Source organism: Sturnira hondurensis, unplaced genomic scaffold, assembly GCF_014824575.4.
Source record: "Sturnira hondurensis isolate 20B ecotype Veracruz unplaced genomic scaffold, ASM1482457v3 Scaffold0021143, whole genome shotgun sequence".
NCBI classification, from domain to species: domain Eukaryota; kingdom Metazoa; phylum Chordata; class Mammalia; order Chiroptera; family Phyllostomidae; genus Sturnira; species Sturnira hondurensis.
This window is the reverse complement of record NW_028093774.1, coordinates 22166177-22180970: the sequence shown is the minus strand read 5'-3', so window position 1 is coordinate 22180970 and position 14794 is coordinate 22166177. Positions and strand designations below refer to the sequence as shown.

The 14794-nt window shown below is 48.1% G+C and overlaps 1 protein-coding gene across 4 annotated transcripts in view; it reads right to left on the bottom strand.

Moving 5' to 3' along the window:
* DPF3 (double PHD fingers 3) overlaps positions 1 to 14794 on the bottom strand; it is a 237377-nt gene that overhangs the window by 105256 nt on the left and 117327 nt on the right. For all 4 annotated transcript variants that reach the window (XR_005064363.1, XR_005064364.1, XM_037031625.1 and 1 more), the window contains exon 3: positions 13442 to 13549. Coding sequence is in view for 2 of the 4 variants with exons in the window: in XM_037031625.1 (XP_036887520.1) it covers positions 13442 to 13549 (108 nt within the window). In the remaining 2 variants the exon portion in view is untranslated. The remainder of the gene's footprint in view (positions 1 to 13441; positions 13550 to 14794) is intronic.

Here is a 14794-nt window from a genome sequence, read left to right as displayed (position 1 = left end):
CTCCACTTAAGGCATCCCCATTAGAAGTTTGCAGGCCCAGGCTGGGCCCTGGTGGCTGCCGATACGTTTGTGTACAAGCAAGGTGCTTGGCACACAGCAAACACCCAAAACGCAGCAGCCACTATTGCTATGTAGTCCTTAATCCCACCCACCACTCAAGAGGTAAGCACAGTTATCCCATTTTACAGATGCAAATGCTCGGCTTAGGGAACTGCGGAACTTGCTTAAACTCACACAGCTGATAAGGGGTCAAGTCCAGCCTTGACCCCAATCTGCCTCCAGCACCCATTCACCAAATCTCTAAGGTGTACAGACTTCATCTTACCTCTCTTTGGTTCTTCATTGAAAAGCCTTTTTCCAAACCTTTGTACATTTTCATTGCATTCCTAGGCTCTCCACATAGCTTTTACATTTGGGGACAAAAGGCAGATCTTTGCTGAGGTTGCAGGCAGGTTGATGGCATGGTTCTGGGCTCTGCCCCATCTGACATCCCCATGTGGTGTTCACTCTGCCCCAACAGTACAGACCGCACACGGTTTCTCACCAACTGAACTTCCCCCTCTTCCCTCTCCTGCTTCTTCTTACTGCTCTGCTAACTTATCCCTCCATCCTGCTCTCCCATAAGTCAATCTACTCACTTGGTCCTCTGGTCCCCTACCAGACGGGCATAGTAGAAAAATCAAGAGGGGAAAGAAAACCAAAATAGGGAGAGTGAAATGGGCTCCCTACGTGCAAAGAGCTAGAAGGCGCTTCCAATAGCATCTCAAGTTCAACCCCTTCGTGAGGAAAGGGGAACACAGAAAGGTAAGGAGGCTTTCCCAAGGCCACAGAAAAATTAGTGGCATCATTCTTGCCTAACTGCCAATGTATTCAGTTGGCTCACAGAAGTTCTGCTTTCAGAGAGCCCTGGAGTCAAGCCCAAGCCTTGCCATATACTGATTGAGGGACCACAGGCTTAGTTAGTTAAACCTCTAAGTTTCCACTTCCTTTGTGCTAAATGGGTGTGATCAGACTATCTATTCCATAGTGTTGGGTGAGAATTAACGGGTTAATACACTACATTAAAAAAAAAAAAACTGAAAAGACCCACAAAAATAAGTAGTGTGAGAGACAAAGTAGAAAATGAGACTCATCAACATTTGTTTTGCTTTTTCTATTCAAAACTTAAGATTCAAAATTAGATCATACCTGTAAGGAGCCCGGAATGTTCTAAGTGGCCTATAAATGCTATATTATTATTAAAGTTTGAATGACTCTGATTTTAATGGTATAGTACTGCCCAACATAAATGTAATGCAATCATTTATAATTTTAAACTTCCTAGTAGCCACATTTTTAAAAGTAAAGAACAAGTGCAATTAATTTTAATAATATTGTCTCTAACCCAATTTATCCAAATATTATCATTTCAACATGTAATCAATATAAAATATGAATGCAGTATTTTACATTCTTTTATTTACACTGTCTTCAAACTGGTGTCTTACAGCACATCTCAAGTCATAGTAGCCACATTTCAAGTATTTAGTAGGCACATGGAGCTACTGGCTATTGTATTAGTGCAGGTCTATAGCATTAAGAGCAATGTTTACTCTGATTTGCTTCCCCCAAAAGGAAACATTAAAAGTGGTTCATAATGTTGCCTGCGTAAATACCCAGCCAACTGCCATTCGAAGACAGCATTCTAGCTGACCACTGGCAAACACTGGTTTCAAAGCACTATGGGTAAGGCTTGCCAGGTCAGAGGAACACGCTAACCAGTGCCCTCTGAACAAACCAGCACACAGTACATTCTCTGGCTCCTGACTACAGGAGGTTCCAGAGCGAAGGCGGGAAAAGGGTAACAGGTCCAAGTTCTTATACAACGTATGTCCTAGACAAGCTCCCTGTTAAGCTCTGAGGGATTTCATTGATTCAATTGTAATAAATCTCATCTGGATGTAGAATTTACTAATTCTTGAAAAGTGCACTCATTTTGAACCTCGCGCAAATTTAGGGACCACATAACCTGACAGGAACCATCAAACCTTTAACATTAAAAGAAAATGGTCCAAAACACACACATAATTCATCTTTAAATTAGCCTGATTTTATACACATGGATATAAACCCACGGATCGTTACTCTCTCCAGAGCAGGAGCAGCTGTCACCCAAGCCCGCCGCCTCCCTGGGCCCCTGTGAGCAGCTCTGCCTCCACTTCTAATTGGGAACAGAGATACTCCTTGGGTGACTTCCAGCACGATCCATCACACTAGAGACAGCTTCTGTGCAAACCGAAGCAAATCGGTTTCCAAATAAGAAAAAACCTCTTAGACAAACAAGGATTGAAGCACAGATAGTCTTTTTTAAAAAAGAAAGGAAGGAAAGGAAAAGCACAAATAAAAGCAGAGAAAGAAAATCACTAGGGAAGAGCAGCGGCTTGCTTCTTTCTCCCCAGGGCTGTGGACAAGGCAGCATCCTCTTGGATGAAGATGAAAGCCACAGGCTTTGGACACAGGTGCCCCACGCCTGCCACCCAATGCACCAAAAGCAAAGCTTCCACTGGGCTGTTGGAGCCACTGAGCTCATTAACAGGATGAGGGCAAGATGAGCCTGAAAGTGCAGACTGGGAGCACAGTGAGTAATTAAATCCCAGGTCATTTAAAAATGCAAGTGCCTGGATGTCACAGGCTCATGGAGCCTCTGACTCCTTCACACGTGTTCTTTTGGCTCAGGATGGAGGACTGGGAACCTGCAAGTCATATATGGACTATAATAAAATATGCCATATAAAAAACAGATTAAGACAGTTCTTCTTTGGGGAAATATACAAAGAGAGGAGCTGTCTGTTAGCTGTCGAGTTTGCAAGAGATACCATCTTTCGGGAGGCTCTGCTCTGCCAACAGACAGACAGCCCCAAGGGAAACTGCGGTGAAACACCCGACAGGGCACATCCATCCGTCCATCCATCACAAGTGCTCTCTGAGGCAGGGGCCTGGAGGTACAGTTACAGTGCGAATGGGGGAGGGGCATCCCACAGACAGTGGCAGACAGCCCCCCTGCTACATCATCAGTACTCAGTTTGATGTTTCTTTTTTGCCTACCTCTAGTTTTTCTTTAAAAATACAAATGTTCGGTTTTCTCTTTGGGTGATTATGTTGAGGAGTTAAGCTCATCATATTTCCTTGGATTTATGCATCAACTTACAACAAGGAGCAAGGAGCTTAAGAATCATTATTTCATTTATCTCCATCAGACTCATGGGGAGAAGAATGGTGGAGGGAGTACAGCTATCTCTCACCCCACAAGGGAAGAGACGGAGGGTAGCGGGGGAACCCAAAGACCTGGTTCCTGAGATGGTGGCAGGCCCAGGAACCCATCTGCTCATTCCTCAGGGGTGCCGTTTTCTTGGCTGCGCTTGACTCCCTGTTTTGTGATTCACAAAGCTCAAAATAGACAGGTTCACAGTAGGGCCAATCACCCATCCTGCATGCTTCAGGCCCTTTTGATCATTTGTTTAAGAATCCACACCACGAGAGTTGACCACTCCCCAAAGAGCCTCTGGTCCCCACACCCCGCTGTACCTACCCAGCCACCTGTAAGAGGACAGAGATCAGAACCACAGAGAAGCCTTCCCCAGCCAAGACACAGAAAAAACACAAACTCTTTTCTTAAATATTGTTGTACATATCAGGTGCATACCAATTTGTACATGACTAATATTAGCCGTAACATTAGTTATAACCTTGAACCTATGCACTCAATATACATAACAATATCTAAAAACGAATTTGTTCCCATCTCTCAGATCAGCCAAGAGACCCCCGCTTAAAGGTGGATCCCATAGCCAGATGCGGATTTTCTCTCCTCAGCGTAGAAGATACCAGACTTGCACCTTTCAAAAACTTCCAAGGCAGAATACACTCTCATTCCAGGCCAGAGCGCACACACTCCTCCAGCTGGACAGTGAGCTGCCTGCAACAAGTGCAACACAGGCACTGGGGACAGGAACAGGACTGGCGGAGATCCCCTCGGCCCACCCAGCAGCGCAGCACGGAGGGGGCATCAGAGCGCCTCCTCGCACTTGCCAAGCTCCACCATCCCATCCCACGTAACTCGGAACAACCCATGAAGGCAGCAGAGCAGCTGCCACGCTGCATTTTACAAATGAAGAATCAAGGCCAGAGCGATCAGGTAACAGCCCCAAATCACACAGCCAGTGAGTGGAGGGTTCTGAACATGATCCCCCAGGCCTTGTGATCCCTGTTCCGTGTCTTTTTTTCCTGTAGAACACAGCTGTAGCGTCTAGTTGGCCAAACTGGAACAGGCCCGACTGGCCAGGCTGGAAACTGGATGGGAAGGCAAGGTCAGCTGCTGAACCCTTCTCCTTTCCTCTGGCTCAGGCTCCCTCTTCTGTGGAATGGGGGTGATGAGAGCTAAGCCATATTCTTCAAGCTTGAGACCAAACACGAGGCACCTTTCTTTCCATCATTCCTTTAATAAACCATTACTGTCCACCTACTATGTGCCAGACACTGGAGATACAGATGAGAAAAACGAGTGGGCACCTGCCCTCAAAGTGTACGCCTTGCAGTGTCAAAACGGTCCAGGCTCAGCTCCCCAGAACCAACTCCTAGCCGCAGACTGCCAGAAAGGTTAAAAGAAATACATAAACAGTCTCGGCTTGAAAGGGCATGAAGCAGGGGCCGCAGGGGCCTGCCCACCTGTCTCCCACTCTCCTACTCTCATGAGGCCAACAAGAGCTGAAGAAGCTGCTATTGCAGGTCTCCAGGATGGATGGCTGCAGGCTCTGACACTGCAGGAAAGAGATAAATGACTGGTCATTTCCCCCTGATGCACTTGAAGGCATCCATTCTCCCAGCCAACCAAGCTCAGGCAACCCCCCCCCCCGCCGCCCCCGCACAGCCAGATAAGCACTGACAGATGGGGGTGGGAGCTGGAGCGTCCTTCTCCCTCGAAAGGACACAGCCAGACTCCTCTGCAGGCCAGGAGAAGGTCGCATTGTCCATTGGCTCACACCTGGCTAAGGGCTCCACTGATCTCTTCCTTCACCTCCCCCCATCTCACCCACCCCAGCTAGGCTCATCCCTGTGAGGAGCACACGGGAGGGGGAGGGCAGAGGGCAGAGGGAGCCAACTGACAGGCTCATCAATCTCTGGCTACATGCTTGGCACATCATCGTTCCTTAAGTTGGTCCCGGACTGGGGGATGCTGAAGGAGTCAGGGGGACTATCTTCAGAAGAGAAATCACGCCGAACATCGGAGATCCAACCGTGGAGGATGCCTGGAGACTATTAAAATGTGGGCCATGTACGAAAGCAGTAGGGAACTAATTAAGATGCAGGATTTTCAAAAGCTGGGGAAGTTGGCCGCAGCCTGCTCCCATCTGTAGAGTTCTGGCAATTCAGTGCTATCGGGATGGCACCCTAGGCGGGCAAATAGGCCTCTCTATCCCTGCCCAAGCAGGCAGGAGTCATGTTGTCTGGACCGCCCCCTTGGGGGGTGCCCTGAGGGTCCCTGTGACTTGTTGGATGGCTATGGCATCCTCCGATTCCAGGCACCCCAGGCTACGGTCTCCTCAGGGTCCCTGCCCTGCTGTTCACATTCCCCCAACAGCACATGGTGGAGCCTTATTACCCTGGTCATTCATCCCCAGTCACTGAGTGACTGCCAAAGAAAAACCAAGAGAAAGAAACAGAACTCTATTCCTGGCTGCCTCCTCTCCCACCACCTTTGGAATTGAGCTGCGGTGGCGAAGAGTCGTGCTTGCTCCCCAAGAGCAGCAGGATTTACAAGGCCTCAGATACGTGCATTTCAGGAACAGAATGAACGCCCACAGTAAAAGGCCCAGCTGGTCTGGAGCGACAGGATGCGCACGTACTGGGTCCTGGAGCAGCATGGAGCCGGTTCCAACAGGCTTCCCCTCAGGGTCTCTCCTTGGCTTCATCACTAATGTCCCCTGGGAAATTAACTTCCTAATTCGGTGCCACCACTTCCCAACCTCTGAAAAAGAGATAAAATCTGCCCTAGACCACGGGGACCAGAAGGTCCAGGGTTGGAAGATGCTAAATTGAACTAAGCAGACGATCTGAACATTTAATCCAGAGGGACACAAGCAGAACTTTGTTCCCAGCCTTTTTCTTTTCATTAAAAAAAAAAAAAAAAGGCGGGGGGGGCAGAATTGGGGGAGTTAAAGGCCTCTTTTCTCATCAGCTGGCTTCTGCCCAATGTCTGCCCTGCTTCAGCGCCTTCTGGTGGATATTTACTACCCACCTTTCTCCCCTGCCAGCTCGGCCCCTGGTTTGCAGGGACAGGGCTCCACTCTTAGAGGCTGCGGCTCTCAGGCACCAGGCCCCTTGCCCAGGTCTTCAGGTTGCGTGAACTGTGACAGCTACACCATGAATCACCTTGCGTTTGCCTCTGCAACCCCTTGCAAGCTGCAGAGAACACTGAACTCCATTGTCAGTCAGTGGAGAGAAATAATGTTGTATGTGTTGTCCTTCAGATGCCCAGGCAAATAGGAGGTTGCGAGGTATTTATTCAAGACTGATTGGAGGGGTGATGTTAGGCGTGAGAAAAGCACAGGCCCAGAGACACTGAGAACGCTGTCATATTCCAAAGAGCTCTCCCCAGCTCACAGCCCCATCCTACCCTCACACAGACACATTTTTATTTTCGGTGAAGAAACACAGGCAGGACAGGATATTCTGGTGAGGGGATGCGATGAGCACAGCAGGACTGCAGGGTGCTCCATCAGTGTACAGTTTAGCCCAGGAAAAATAGAACAGCAGCGATCTGGCTCCCCACTCCCTGCCCTGTGATGTCTATGCAGTGCAGATGACCTCTGCACTTTGGGATGCTGACCCGGAAGTGGATGGTTTGCAGCCCTGTCCTTAGACCTTCTCCAAGGTCCCTAAAGATTCCTGAATGTACACCCCCTCCCCCTGCCCTGACCTGGTTTCCTGCCAGAGCTCTCAGCTCTGCAGACCTGGGGTCAAGAACAACTTTAACCCACATTATACCCTGGATTTTGTTGCTGAACACTGCCTGCCACTAGCTAGTCTCAGGCAGAGACAAAAAGAAGACTGGAAGGACAAGCTGGGTGTTGGCATGATAAATTGCTTGTGGCATCTCCTAATTATCCATGGAAGGGTGTGGCACAGAAGGAAACCCATGCCTTGAGACACTTGTGCTCCAAGCCAGTACCCTCCGTCTCTCACAAATCAGAACTCCTCTCCTCCCCCCAGGAGATGAGGGTGCTGATGGGGGAGCCCAAGGGAGGCCCCAAGATTCCCAGAGCTTGTCAATGGGAGCTCAGGAGAGCACACACCAGGAGGCTGGAAAGAAGGAGAAAGAAGAGAAAGGGCAACGTAGAGGCTGGTGGTGGAGGAGCATCAGGGTCAGTAGGTTCATTCATTGGTTCTTTCAACACAAACTCAAGTCTTGTAGTTTCCATAAATTTAAAGAGATTCAGCCGAGGATGAACAAGTTGATTATCAGTTTTCAACAAGGTTTGTCCATAGAGGATTATACATAATCCTGTGCAATTTGCTTTTTTCTTTCCATTTAACAATGTATCTTAGACATCTTTCCATGTATCATCTCATTCCTTTATAAAACAAAACAGTATTCCCACTTTATGAATGTACTATGCACTTAACTAGTCCCCTATTAATGGACCTTCTGGTTGTTTCCATTCTTTTTTGTTCTTACAAACAATGCCACAATGGACATTATGTATTGTTTGTTAGTACACATTTACAGGATAAATTCCTAGCAGCAGAATGTCTAGGTCAAAAGCATGTGCTTTTTAAATACTCACCCTGGCTGGTGTAGCTCAGTGGATTGAGCTCGGGCCTGCAAAACCACACAATTGCGGTTCCATTCCCAGTCAGGGCACATGCCTGGGTTGCAGGCCAGTTCCCAGCAGGGGACACACGAGAGGCAACCATACACTGATATTTCTCTACCTCTCTCCTTCCCTTCCCCTCTAAAGATAAATAAATGATTTTTTAAAAATACTGACAGGTTCTGTGCATTAATCTTCAAAAAAGTTATTCCCAATCACAATGTGTAAGAGAGCCAATCCCTAGCCTCCCCCTCCCTCCGGTTCCTTCAACAGCTCATCTGCCCAAGAAGATGGGCCTCCATCCGTCCACCCAGCTGACTGTTCACACCTACTAGGAATCCGCAGCAAGTTCCCCGTGGACGATGACCAATGACTTTGCCCTGAGTCACACTGGAAAGTACCGACCATAAAAACTGAGTCCTCTGTGAACCCAAATCAAATGAAATAAAAACAAAAGTCATTTTAAAAGACTGTCCAAGTCAACCCTGTGATTGAGAAGGACATACTGCAAAAAAGGAGAATCTCTCAGTGGGAAATGGTATTTGATAAATGACGAGGGCAGACACACGGATGGGGCTCAGATCCAGCTCCTGCTGTACCAACCAACCACAAGGGGCATCATTTTGTAACTGTCCACCCAGAAGGGACACCTTCCAAGGTGCCACACGGGCCAGTGGAGGCCCTGGATGAAGGTCCTTTTCTGAAATGTTGGCTTGTGTGAAAAATTCAAATGCAGTCATATGTTGACTCTATTAAGAGGGTGGTCCATTTCTCTGCTTTCTACTTCCAGATGGGCCCTGATGCTTTGAGGCCCAAGGCTTAGGCTCCCTATCACGGACTCCCTCCTGGCATCTTGATTCACGACTTGCACTAGCAGGCTGGCATGCTGGTGTACCTGAGGGCCAGGCCTGTCCTGGTAGTACAGACTCAGCACAGGACACGGAGATGACAAACATCCGGCCCAGGGTTGTCGGGGTTTTGCTTTTAGCAGTAGGTCTGATGGCCCAAAGGGAGGAAAACGAGTTCATCTGAGAAGCAGCTCTGGTGTTTGGAAAGTATCTGCCAGCCCTGGGGCTTTTTTTCATTTGTTTCTCAGAGCTCGCGCACTGGCCCCTAGGACAAGCCTGCCACAGATGAGCCCAAGTGAGCTGGGGTGTTTTCACACCTTCGAATATAGCTACACTTCTGAGGGACTATCCACATCAAGGCTGGCACTTATCTTTCCAGAGAGGGTCCTCCGACAGGACTCTGGCCATCTCGGGGGCTGGGCCTTGACCACCTGAGATCTGGAACAGCCAGCTTGGCCTCTGCCCAAGCACGAGGGCAGAAGCCAAGGAAAACTTTCAAAGGAACTCAATATGCTTGTGGGCACTTGGCCAGCAAACCACCAGCCCTGGGGTTCTTGCTTTTCCCTCCCCACACGTCACAGTAGGACCCAGGGTGGGGCATGTCCAAAGCCAGCTGGGAGTCCAGGGTGTCCAATGTAAATGTCTAGAGATGAAAGGACAAGACACTGCTAAGTAGCTCCTTGCCTCAGTCCCACTAGTGGTGAGACTGCCAGTTCTCAGATAAGTGAGCAACGAACGCAGTAAACTCTCCTTGCCTTTGTCCGAAGCCTGATTTCCCTGACCTATAAAATGGGCTTATATACCACTTTTACCCCTTCTTTCTCTCTGCCTCCCTGGTGGTAAGGACCAATGAAGTGATATAAATGAAAATGCTCTGTGAAGGGCTTTGTAAATTAGTGTGCTGTCCAGACACTGGTGATAATGACGGTGATCCAATCAGACTGCCCCAACCCCTGAGCGGCAGTGATTGGTGAAATAAACAGAAACCCAGCCAGCTCATCGGCCCTTCCAGGGACCGCCCCAGCACAGCCATCAAAGGGGACTTGCCTTTCTGCTGGGGGTGGCAAGTGCTGAGTCTGGGGCTGCTGGTGGCTACCTTGCCTGTCCCATGAAAAGAAGAGTGTTAAAGATGGAAAGAGAGAGACACAGAGCCCTCACTACAATGCTTGAGCCCCTGGATTCAGCTATGCCTGAAACTAGTCTGCTCTGGGATTTACCTTTCCATGAACCAACCTCCCTTTTTTTGGTAGGCTACTTTGATTAGTCTGATTAGAATGTCTCAGGCCTTGGCTGGTGTAGCTCAGTGGATTTAGTGCGGGCCTGCGAACCAGAGGATCGCGGTTCGATTCCCAGTCAGGGCACATGCCTGGGTTGCAGGCGGGTTCCCTGCAGGCCAACTCCCAGCAGGGGACCCACAAAAGGCAATCATACATTGATGTTTCTCTCCCTCTCTCCTTCCCCTCTAGAGATAAATAAATAAATAAATAAATAAAATCTTTAAAAAAAAAGAAAGCAACATAATGTATAAAAAAAAAGAATGTCTGACATTCGCAACAGCAGAAACCCCCAATTCTCTCTTGGCTTCGTTTTCATAATTACTATATTTGTTTTATAAACAAAGTTTCCGGGGGGGGGGGGAAGCCTTGTTAAAGTTTCTTTTATTATACCTATAAAGCAGCTCGAGAAGGCATAAAAAGTGCTACATAGAGAGATCAAGCAACCTGGACTCTCTGCCGTTTCCAGAGAACTGCTGTGTGACCTGGAGCAAGTCTCCTAACTTCTCTGGACCTCAGTAAAACAAGGAATTGGAGTTTGTGCTGTTTGAGGCATTTTACAGTACTAAATGTCGGTGATTCTATAAAAGACATTTATCCAGTATGTATACATCACATTCAATTGGTTAGATACAATGTTCTTCACAAAGACTCTTTATATAAATGTTAAGAACAAAGACAAAAAACAAAGACTAGTAATTTAAAATTAGTAGTATTTATGAAAATGCCTTTATAGTAACAAATTACATGTGAGCTATCCTCCTACACATGCAAAGTACTCACTGCATCACTGGTTAAACTGGAAAAATTAGCAACAAAACTAGGAACAGCACGGTTAAATAAGCTGTAGTACATTCACATGAAGGAATACTGTGTAACTGGAAAAAAAAAAAGGGATGAGGAAGCGCTCTACACACGGACAAGACCAACACCCGAGGCCCATTTTTTAATGGAAGGGGCAAAATGCACGGTGGTTGTGCACGCAGAAGGTGAAGGGGAAGGGCACATAGATCCTCAGGAAAAATCTCAAAAAGCCACTATCACTGACTGCCTCTTTGGAGTGTGGGTCTTACTTTCTACTATATGATATTCTGGATGTCAAAACATGTGACTATATTACCAAGTCAAATTTTAAAAAATTTTTAATTACAAAGGTTGGAAAGGCAAATACTGTTACATATGGCTCATTTAATCCACATGATACACCTGCAAGGCCAGCTAGGAATCCCAAGTACCACTGTGTCTACTGACCGACGGGGAAATATACCCAGAAGGCCCACATACGACAACGTGTAGACACATCCAACTAGTCACAGCCACCTGAATAATGCCCTCCCCTCGGAGTTGACACAGCCACCCTCACACACTGCTCACCTTCTCACCACAGCGCCTACTGCAAAGCCCTGGAGGGGTGGAATTCAACTGGTCCGGGTAAGAATCGAACCAGGAATTACCTCATTGGGCCTCCATGCCACCTCCAAGACACCAGGATCAACTGACCTGGAACAAGGAAGGAAAGAGGCCCCACCTCCAAAATAAAATTGTTCATATCACCAGTTCTTTATGCTTAATAAAGAAACGTAATGTCCTGGCTGGTGAGGCTCAGTGGATTAAGCACAGGCCTGTGAACTGAAAGACTGCCAGTTTGACTCCCAGTCAGGGCACATGCCCGGGTTTCAGGTCAGGTCCCCCAGCTGGGGGCGTGTGACAGGCAACCAATAGATCTCTCTCTCACACACTGATCTGTCTCTCCCCCTCTCCTCCTCTCACTGTAAGTAAATAATTAAAATCTTTAGGAAGAAAAAGAAACGTAAATGATGTGGAGTCATGCCATGCTGACCTGTGGTCGGTCATGTAAGTCTTCCAAACTGGTGTTCTCGAACTCAACGTTCATTCCGGGGACCCAGTCGTGGGGATTTGATCAAATGCGATTCTGACTCAGCAGGTCTGGACTGAGGCCTGAGACCCTACATCTCTACCACAGCAATGTCTGTGCTGGTCAAAACCTTATTTTGAGTATAGTTCTAGAGCCACACTCACCAAAATGGGCACCACTATCTCCTTGTGGCAAACAAGCACCTGATCTGTGGCCAGTCCCACAATAAAAGTTACAATAGTGTAAAATACAAACAGGAATTCAAAATGAATACAAAAAAAGAAAAGTATTTCATTTATAATTTCTATATTGATTACATCCTGAAATTATCATTTTGATATTTTGGGTTAAACAGAATCATTAAAATTGACTAGAACTGTTTGCTTTGTATTTTTCCTTTTTCTTAATGCCGCTACTAGAAACTGTAAAATGACACGTGTGGCTTGCATTAGATTTCCATTGGACTGTGCCATTCCAGGACACTGGGATCCCCTACAAGCTGCAGAGTGGGGTCTGGGGGACGGGGGAGTTAGAACCACCTCAGTCATTACCCTTGAGTGTTTGCCAGGGTGTGTAAGTTGTGCAAGGCCATTTGAGAGCTTGGAGAATACGGCACCCTCCCACCCGTAACAAATAAAACGTACACAAGTGACATCTAGGCTGAAGCACACAGTCAAAGCAGGCTTACCCGTGGAACTGTGAGTGAAAACATTCTAAACAACACATAAGTAGCAATTTTGCAGAGAAAACACAGCCCAAATGGTCTGCATGAAAAGACAGGAGTGAGACTGGATCTGCACTGCTTTGCTGAGGAACCACATCTGCAAAGGGAACATATCAGCTCTGCATTTGCTCTACTTGCCAGCACATTCTCACCACCGAGTCACATTCCAGCCCCGGCAATCCCAAACCAGAGGTTCCTTTAAAGCTGAAGACCCAGGGCAATCACATGGCCGTGCTGTAACTGAGACACAGGTCTGAAGACCACCATCTAGTCAGAAGTGTAACAAATCAGCAGTCAAGAAAACCAACCAAGTCCTTCTGCATGGCCACAGCGCAATAAGCATCACCTACAGGCAAAGTTTTTAACTCCAACTTCCAGTTCCATGCTCAAGATGGTTCTACTTTTGGTGAATGGCCCTTTCATGTAAGATGCTCCAACACTTCATTCACAGTGCAGGTGGGAGACAGTACACAACACACTGTCCTTACAAACACACAACCTGGGACAAGGTTTCTTTACATGGAACCACAGGAAGTATTACTCGACCCAGATAGCTACAGCTCCTTCTGATCTGTTGGGAAAGTAATTCATCCTGGGCCTGCCCACTCTGTGCCTGCTCACTCTACTGCCCTGCAGTGGCAAGAGGGAGACAAAAGGAAGGGGAAGGTGGAAGACACCCAGAGGGCAGAGGCTCCAATGGACACATGTCCATGTTTATACACAAGAGCTGGCACACCTCTGAACACCATGTGGGCATGACTACTCTCCTGGGACACTCCAGGCTACAGAGAAAAGAGCAAAGCCACTTGCCCTGGGCCAACTCTCTACCGCTCCCACAACCGGGTGAGCCAAGCTCCAGTGGTACTGACCAGGCTTTATTTCCAGCAGCCGCATCTTTGGATCCTCAGGCGGATGCAATCGTCTCTTCTTGCGCCAGCAGCGGGCAGGGTATGTGTAGAGCTGGCCTGGAGCAAGGCCTGTGGACAGAGACAGTGTGTGTAAAGGTTAAAGGCTCCAGGCTGGAAGGGGCCTCTTCAGAAACCACCTTGTCCAATGACCTCATTCACAGAGCAAGGAAACTGAGACCCAGGGAGGTGAAATGACTTGTCAAGGTCACAGCTGGTATGGTAGAGCTCAGGCAGAATCCAAGTCATCTGAGCCCAAGACCCGTGCTCTGTCTGCTCCACCATGCTGTCTCATTAAGCCCATGACAAAAAGAGCCATCACTGTTACCAAAACCGGTTCTATTTTCCTGGCCTGGACAGATGATCAGAAGGGCCTGTGGACCACAAGAGGGATCTTTCCAGATTCAACCTCACCACAGTGTTCCAAAAAGCAATGGACCTGCAGCTACTGCCTGCCCACCAACTAGCCCTCTGCAGGTCACGCAGGTTCCCTTCAAGGTGGAGCAGAAGTCAGTATGCCCAGGTATGGGCAGCCTACATTAAAAAACATTACAAGGAAACAAAATCAAGGAGGCAGACCTCCTACCGATCCAGTAGCTACTGGGAACTCACTGGAGCCCAAGGGAGCCCCATGCAACCTCCATCAGAATATAAGACCATTCACTCGGAGGACCAGGCTCCATGTCTGCAGAGCCAGCATACCTGTGTTTCCCTGCCCACGTGTCTGGGGCTCGCACAGAGAAATTGGAAAGAGTCCTGTGGCCGGGCTTATGCACCACACTGTCTCCCAACAACAGGCTCCTTCTAGATTTGGCCTTTAGCATCAAGTCCCATGCCGGTATTTTCCGTCATGCCAGGTAACCCACGAGGAGCCTCCCTGCAACACTTCCGTGGCTCCTGTGACAGTGTGGCAGCCAGAGGCCTTGGAGGAACGGGGACTCTCCACACTGACTATCGTCTATTCCCAGGGAAAAGGGCAGAGGTGGAGGCCAAGGGGAGAGAGATAAGGGGCTTGAGACTGGTTAGATGATTTCTAGGCTAAGAAGATGCACCTTATGCACCTCAGAATATGGCAGCAAGCCAACCAATCCACCCCCACTGGAGTGAAGGGACCGGTGAGGAAAGGGACTCTGTCTCGTTCCTGAGTCCCCAGAACCAGAACTGTACCTGACACACAGAATAATCAAAGTGAACATTTGCCGAATGAATTAAATGAAAGAGTATGTTTCGGTGTTACTCTAACCGGGGTCACGATTCGCTCCTCTGTAGATAAGCACTGCGAGTGACGGCTGTGAGATGCAGAGGGCCGCACGTGAG